The 8302-nt window shown below is 50.2% G+C and overlaps 1 protein-coding gene across 3 annotated transcripts in view; it reads right to left on the minus strand.

Moving 5' to 3' along the window:
* Positions 1-7931, minus strand: part of JAKMIP1 (janus kinase and microtubule interacting protein 1) — a 73583-nt gene extending 65652 nt beyond the window's left edge. Inside the window, exons 1-4 of one of the 3 annotated variants that reach the window (XM_006877307.1) lie at positions 7781-7931; positions 6795-7289; positions 3076-3285; positions 1046-1165 (exon numbers count right to left, since the gene is read on the minus strand). In XM_006877307.1, coding sequence (XP_006877369.1) covers positions 1046-1165; positions 3076-3285; positions 6795-7289; positions 7781-7909 — 954 coding nt within the window. In that variant the 5' untranslated portion in view covers positions 7910-7931. The remainder of the gene's footprint in view (positions 1-1045; positions 1166-3075; positions 3286-6794; positions 7290-7780) is intronic. The other 2 variants (XM_006877309.1, XM_006877308.1) reach the window with 2 other exon arrangements.
* Positions 7932-8302: the final 371 nt, after the last annotated feature.

Below are 8302 nucleotides of genomic sequence, written 5' to 3' on the forward strand. Positions count from 1 at the left end.
ATTCACTTATTGTTACTTTTTTAGTTCATAGCATTTTATGTATACTCTGACTGTTGTTAGGGTCATCAAGTCAGTTCTGACTCATAGCGACCTTGTATAGGGTTTCCAAGGAGCGGTTGGTGAGTTTGAACCCCAACCTTGTGGTTCAAACCAGCACTGGACTGCAAACCACCAGGCACTCCATAAGAGAAAGATGTGGCCGTCTGCCCCCGTAGGGAGTCAGTGTCTGAGACCCCGTGTGCATCCTCCTCTGCTCTGCAGGGTCATTGCGAGTCGGAATCGACTCCATGGTTGTGTGTTTGGTTTGGTGGGACCTTGTGGGTGAATGTACCTTCAAAATAAAAATTAGAATCAACAGAAAACCGAGACTTTTGTCACGAGGTCTGTGCACTACCAATATGTACAAATTAGTTCAGCGGCTTATATAGCAAATTCAACCAGATTCAAGGACTAACGCTTCATTCTTAAGCAGAAATCCAGGCTGGTTCATTATCATTTTTAAAATAATTTTTTTAAAATTATTTTTTAAATAAAAAAATAAGTAAAGCTTTATGAAACAGAAAATAGGTAAGTTAAACACAAAAAATTTATCCAGAGTTAGCCTTCCAACAGAGCATTAGATTTCTAACACCAGGAGGAGAATGTCGCTCAGTTATGGGCTGTTTTTATTACAGAATTCACTGAGAGCAACTTTCCTTGTCAAGTCATCTACGTCATCATCCCTAACAACTGGTCAATATTCAGCATGTAAACATCCCAGAATGCCCTTGGCCAGCGCTTCAGTGTTCACCCAGGGGCTTTCCGAAGATTTGCTTGTGTGCACAACACAGCCATGAACAAACATCCTCTCCACACATCAAACTGAGTTTGTTCAATTGCTTCCTCCGGATAAGTTCCCGCAGACACAAAGGGCGGTAAGAAGGTTCTTCATGAATGGGTGCTAGACTTTTAATCAGAGAGGAGCTGGAAAGACAGGAAAGAAAGCCGGAAGCCTGTGGGCCACCTCCCCATACCTGGGCACCAACAGTCCCAGAGGCAGATTTACCAGTTCATTCCTCTCATCTGCCAGGAGGGTGTTTCTGTCTTCCAGCTTCCGTATCACCGAATTCAGCTCAGCAATTTTCAGCTGAAAGCGTCTCACATCCCGCTCGTCCATATGCTGATCCTAAACAGTAGAGATACAAAGGCACTGGTGAGAAGTAGGACACAAAATGCTTTGAAAAAGCTCAAATGATCCCAAACACCTGGGAGGCTTTCTTATAAAATTCATGTGAAGATGTGCAGGTGAGAACTTTACTGGGAGGCTCTTAGCCTTGCAGGGCCTTCCTGAAGCCATGGAATGTGGACAGCACTCAGCCCTGGCAGACTTGCCAAGAGACTTCAGAAACTGGTTCCCTAGCATCTTAGAACAGCACATGGCAACCTTCATGACTGAGCTCCCGCTCCCTCCATCTCCTACTAACCCAGGCAACCTAGAATAGTCCTTGAGAGCTGGGACTACATCCACTATGCTTACCACTGAAGCTCACCCACCCAAATCCACTGCCGTCCGATCGATTCCGACTCATAGCAATCACATAGGATAGAGTAGAACCATCTCTCACGGTTTCCAAGGTTCTCATCTTTACAGAGGCAGACAGTCACAGCCTCTCCTTGGAGCCGCTGGTGGGTTCTAACTGCTGGCCTTTCAGTGAACAACCCAAGTTTGAAAGCCATCACGGCTCCTTCACCACTGAAAGGCCGACCCATAGCACAGCATCCACACAAAGCAGACACTCACTTGAACGTCTACTGAATGAATGAAAGGAAGAATGGAGAAGTGCTGTTCAGCCTCTCTGTTCCTTTGCTAAGCTCCAATCTGTTGCCAAAATGCCCTGCCCTTCTCTCCCCATTCTGCAAGCTGTGACTTGAAGCCATTTCCCTAATGGGCTGATTCCTTTCGGGGTTCCTGCTGTGCCCATACTGATGTCTTCATCTCTTTCTTCTCAACTGAGCTCTGAAAGCCCAAAGGCCAGAACAGCCAGCATCTCAGCTCTGCTCTCAGAGCCTGGCGTGGGCCTGACAGAGAATGAGCACTAGCCAATTAATGAAGGAAGGGGTAATGGAGTGAGAGATGACTGGCAGATGGATGGGTGGATGGACTGTTGGATGGAGAGAAGGGAGGACTGATGGTGGGATGGAGGGAAGGAAGAACTGATGAATATATGATAGGTAGATGGGAGGACTGATAGATTGATGGATGGATGAATGAAGGGAGGAAAAAAAGGACAGATGAGTAGATGGACAGACAGAGGGGAAGAAGGATGGACAAAGTGATGGATAGAATAGTGGTTGGAGGGAGGGAAGGAAGAACTGGTAGATGGATGAATGGAGGGATGGAAGGAAGGATGAATGGATGGATGAACAGATGAAGGGAGAGGGACGATGGATAGAGTGGTGGACTGAATGGTGGATGGAGAGAGGGAATAAAGATCTGATGTATAGATGGATGGATGAGTGAACAGAAGGATGGACGTAGGAACTGATGAACAGAGTGGTGGATGGACTGGTAGAAGGAGGGAGGGAAAGGAGAACTGATGGATGGATGGATGAACAGATGGAGGTAATAAGACAGAAAGGAAGGTAAGGACTGATGAATAGAGTAATGGATGGATTGATGGAAGGTAGGACTGGTGGATAGATGGATGGATGGATGGATGGATGGATGGATGGATGGATGGATGAACAGAGGGATGTAGAGGGGAAACTGATCAACAGAATGATGGATTGACTGGTGGAGGGAAAGAGGGAAGGAAGAACTGATGGATAGATGGATGGATGCTTGGATGGATGGGTGGGTGGATGGATGGGTGAGTGGATGAACTGATAGAGATGAAAGAAAAAAAGAGAGGACTGATGGATGGAAGGAAGGATTGATGGACAGACAGATGGATGGGTGAAAGGGTGGAAGGGAGAGAGGGGAGTGGGGTAGGAAACAGGAGGATGAGTCAGGGCAGCTGGAAGGCTGTGGTTGGTTGGCAGAATGAAGGCAGTAGTGGGCGGTGGTCAGTCTGAGCATTCCTAGCCTAGCCCCACCTGGCCACTCATGAGCTCTGCCATGTCTCCGATGCCCGGTGGGAGCTCCTTCTTGGGACTGCCGTGGTGCCGCTCAGTCCCCTTGACCTGGACCAGTTGCTCATCCAGTGCCTCCTTCTGAAGGAGCAGCTTCTGGGCCTGGCCTGTCTGTACCCCCAGCTCCTTCTCCAGAGCCAGGATCACACGGTCTTTTCCTTTGATCTCCTCCATCTGGGAATTAGAGAAAGCAAGTCAGCCCAGGAAAGGTGAAGATCACCTGAGCCATGCCACTGACCTCTGTCGGGCAACAGCAGATGAGACCCGCCCCCTTCACACCCACACAGCAGCAGGTCTCTCACACCTCAGTGACATAACACCAAACCCTCACCCTTGTTCTCCCACCTCCCTCAAAGCAGCGTCTTCACTGGGTTGGGTCTCCCATCTCCATTCCCACCGCCTCAGTCCCCCAGGGAACAGCCGCCTCCCTGCACCAAGCTGCTCGGGCAAAGCTCACCTTGCCACCAAAGCCAGGGGCATGTCCTTCCTGTCTCACTGTCGCCCCCAGACTCTAGAAATGTCCACTCCTATGTCATTGGTCTCTCAGTTCAAGATACCACACATTAATTCTCCATCTCTATCTTCCTCAGAGCTTTGCTTGCTCTGGCCACCATTGAAGGTTGGGGTCCCCAAGTCCTGGTCCTCATCTCCCTGGGTCCTTCCAGGTACCTTCCATGCCCTTGTCCTTGTGTGCCCCCCACCATCCTCATCTATAGGCTGGCTCCTCCACGTTTCCTCACCCATGTTGTCTCCCTCACACACACACCCTTTCTCATGTTCTGTCTTTCCCCCACCACCCCACCAAGTCCCTGACATTGTGCTCCCTCACCCGTCCTCACCCAAGCATTACTCTCCATCTTTGCTCTGCTGGCCATCCCACATCCTCACCCATGTCCTGTCCGCCCACATCCTCACCCATGTGATAGCTTCCACCTGTAGCAGACATTGATGTCCTCCAACCATGACTTCACTGCTTCACTGAGACCCAAACTCAGAACCACGTGGTTGCTTGAGTCTCAGATCCTGAGTACCAGATCTCTACACTCATGAACCCAGATATCTACATGAGTAAGCCCACATATGTGCGAACCCACAGCAAGGATCTGAACCTCTACATGGCTGAACCCACACATGTGTGAACCCACACCAAGGACCTGGAAATTTGCATGGATGAACCCACACATCTGTGAGCTCACATGGAAGACCTGAACCTCTACAGGGGTGAACCTATACATGCGTGAGCCCACACCAAGCCCATACACATGTGAGTCCACACTAACCCCTCCAGGCCTGCCCAGTGTCCAGCACCCTGGGGAGAGTGTCTCACAGAGGACATGAATGAAAACAGGAGTTAGTGACCTTGGGATGGACAAACCTAGAGGTCACTGAGACCACCAAGGCCCTCAGCATCCACCTCACACAAGCCAGCAGTAAGGAAACTCTGATACAAATGGAGATGTCCCCACATGAGGGTTTCATTATAAACAAAGGTCAAACAGCGTCTCTATGGTGGCCCCTCTTTCCGATGTCGTCCTGAGATTTAGGAATAAATTCTATGTAAAAGGAGGTATATAAGAAAGTCCTGAGAGTAACTGTCAGCAAGGCAGTAAACCCTGGAGTCTGGGTTTACACACTACCATTGAATGATGCAGAAATCATCAAATGAAGATTGCAGGAATACACAGAGTCACCGTACCAAAAAGAAATGGTCAGTGATCAACCATTTCAAGAGGTAGCATATGATTAAGAGTCAATGGTACTGAAGGAAGAAGTCCAAGGTGCGTTGAAGGCATTGGCAAAGAACAAGGCACCAGGAATTGATTGAACACAAATTAAAATCTTTCAACAAAGTGAGGGGGCACAGGAGGCACTCACTTATCTCTGCCAAGGAATTTGGAAGACAACTACCTGGTCAACTGATTGGAAGAGATCCATATTTGTGCCCATTCCAAAGAGAGGTGACCCAGTAGAATGTGGAAATCATAGGACAATATCATTAATATCGCATACAAGTAAAATTTTGCTAAAGATAATTTAAAAACAGCTCCAATAGTACATTGACAAGGAACTGCCAGAGGTTCGAGCCGGATTCAGAAAAGGTTGTGGAATGAGGAATAGCATTGCTGATGTCCGATGGATCTTGGCTGAAAGCAAAGAATACCAGAAGGGTACTTACCTGTGCTTTATTGACTATACAAAGGTTTCCTATTGTGTGGATCATGACAAACTATGGACAACATTGCAGAGAATGAGTATTCCAGTACACTTAATTGTGCTCATGACGAACCTGTACATACATCTAGAGACAGTTGTTCGAACAGAACAAGGGAACACCAAATGGTTGAAAATTAGGAAAGGTGTGTGCACCAGGGTTGTATTCGTTCACCATACTTACTATGAGCAAATCTGTATGCTGAGCAAATAATCTGAGAAGTTGGATTATATGAAGAAGTATGTGGCATCAGAACTGGAGAAAGACTCGTTAACAACCTGCACTATGAAGATGGTACAGCCTTGCTTGCTGAAGTGAAGAGGGCTTAAAATACTTTTTAATGAAAATCAAAGACCACAGCCTTCTGTATGGTTGGTACCTCATTGTAAAAAAAAAAAAAAGAAAAATTCTCACCACTGCACCAATAAATAACATCAAGATCAATGGAGAAAAGATTGAAGTTGTCTAAGACTTCATTTTGCTCAGATCAACCATCAACACTCATGGAAGGAGCAGTCAAGAAATCAAATGACAGATTGCATTATGCAAATCTATTGCATATGACTTCTTTAAAGTCTTCAAGAACAAAGATGCCCGTTTGAGGACTAAGGTGTGCTTGACCCAAGCTATGATATTTTCAGTAACCTCATATGCATGTGAAAATTGGACAATGAATAAAGAAAACTGTAAAAGAATTGATGCTTTTGAGTTATGGTGTTGGAGGAGAATATTGAAAGTACCATGGGCTGCCAAAAGAACCAACAGATCTGTGTTGGAAGAAGAGCAGCCAGAGTGCTCTTTAGAAGTAAGCATGGCAATTGTCTTTCATACTCAGACATTTTATCACCAGGGATCAGTCCCTGAAGAAGAACATCGTGTTTGATAAAATGGAGGGTCAGAGACAAAGAGGAAGACCCCAATTAGCTGGATTGGCACAGTGGCAGCAGGAATTAGTTCAAGCATAACAACAGTGTGAGGAGGTGCAGGACTGGGCAGTCTTTCATTCTGTTGTCCGAATGGTCACTATGAGTTGGAACGGTCTCGGTGTCACTTAACAACAACCATGAGTTCCATGCACTCCAGAAACCAGAATTCAGCAATCATTCTCCAGTTCCCAATGTTTCATGCCCACCCTGAGAGATGGCAGAGGCTGACTGACTACTGCAAGCCCCTGGCAAGCCCCTTTGTCTGGGGAAACTGGACCTCAGCCCACATTGGGTCCCCCAAGGCTCCCAGGGAGGAAAGTGACCTGCCGCTCTCTTCTCCCTCAGAAGGTTACTTCTTCCACTTCAGGGTTTTAGCCCGACGTGGTGGATGTTTGCAAACTATGATTTTCCTCTCCTTGAACAGCCCTCTGTTCCCAACTCCCAGCGCTCCAAAGTGCTCTCAGAGGGTTGGTTTATGGCCTACCCATCACCTGTTTGGTGGTCCACACCGAGGGAAAAGAAAGGAAAGGTGAAGGGGTGCGTACCAGCCGGCGGATGTCACGCTCGCTCTCCCGCTTGGTGCGCTGCACCTCGTCCTGGTGCGCCTGGTAGGCGGCGCGCAGGTCAGCGGCCTTGGCCTTGTCCGCCTGCACGCAGGTGCTGAGCGCCTCCTCCGCTTGCCGGCGCGCGGTCTTGAGCTCCAGGATCTCCTGCTGCAGCCGCAGGCGCTCACCATCAAAAGCCCTGCGCGCCTCGTCTCGCGCCTCAGCCAGCAGCGCCGTCTTGACCTTGTCGGCCGCGCCATCGCGCAAGAGTGTCAGCGTGGCTTGCAGCCGCTGCAGCTCGCCCTCCTTGATCTTGGCTGCGCGTGCCGTCTCCTGCTCGTGCTGCCGGATGAGCGCCTCGCGCAGCGCTTGCAACTCGCGCGTCTTGTCCTCGTGCAGCTTGGCACGCAGCTCGGACAGGAAGGCCGTGTGCCGCCGCTGCTCCTGCTCCCGCTCCAGCCGTGCCTCCTGCAGCCGCTCACGCAGCTTGCCCACCTGCGGCGGGAGGGGACAGAGGCAGAGAAGGGGCCAGAGGTGCAGTAAATGTTGGGAGCAGGGTCTGGGGTCAGGAGTCAAGAGGAAATGGACACTCTAAGCCCCTGCCCAGGTGGTGACGTCAGCACACGCCCAGTCTGCGTGTGAGCCCAGGTCCAGGTTCTATAGGTCAGAAAGCCCCACCATGCTGACCTTCACATCACAGCTGTGCTCTAAGTGGGCACCCGTGGCTGTCGGGTCCAGTCTGGTGGTGTGTTGACCCGCACAGCTGCTTCTCGAACATCTCTGTTCCAAACCCTGGTCCAGCCAACATGCCATTTCTGTCCAGCAGATGTGGACATGTGGGGGCAGGGCTCACACTGACCAGTCTCTGTACACAATGAGGACAACCCCATGTCCACTAGGGGTACATGGAGGCCCAGGGAGGCTGGTGCCCATCTATGGCCCCTGCACACAGACCCTAACCCCTCAGGACCAGCCCCTGTGCACACCTTACTCTTTTCCTGCTGGAACTCCACCTGGAGGCTGGTCAGCTTGGCCCGCAGCTCCTCATTGGCAGCCTGCATGGCGTCGGACTCCATCTCCGGCTTCTCGCCCTTGCTCCGGCCTTTCTTCGACATGCTTCCCCTCAGGGACAGGTCAGATCCTACAGTGGGCGTGGGGACAGCTCCGGGCGCTAACCGGTGGCGCAGGCTTCAGCTCGCTCCTCTGCCACCGCATCAGCCACCATCACTTGGTACCCTGGGGAGGAAGGGAGCTGTCAGCAGAGAGGCAAGCCTGGTGTCATTACCTGGGACTCTCCAAACAGGTGTGCTGAGGCCTCCCACCTTGTGCCAAATGCTTGCCATCAGCAAAACTCTGGCCTGGCACTTCTCCGACCTGAGCTGCTAGAGGACCACCAGGAAGCCGGTGAAGAGCTGAGTCCCCACCTGCCCACCATGGGCCACACCTGGAATCACCTGGGACACACCTGGATTCACCTGGGACACACCTGGAATCACCTGGGACACACC

Source organism: Chrysochloris asiatica, unplaced genomic scaffold (assembly GCF_000296735.1).
Source record: "Chrysochloris asiatica unplaced genomic scaffold, ChrAsi1.0 scaffold00472, whole genome shotgun sequence".
Taxonomy (NCBI): Eukaryota; Metazoa; Chordata; class Mammalia; order Afrosoricida; family Chrysochloridae; genus Chrysochloris; species Chrysochloris asiatica.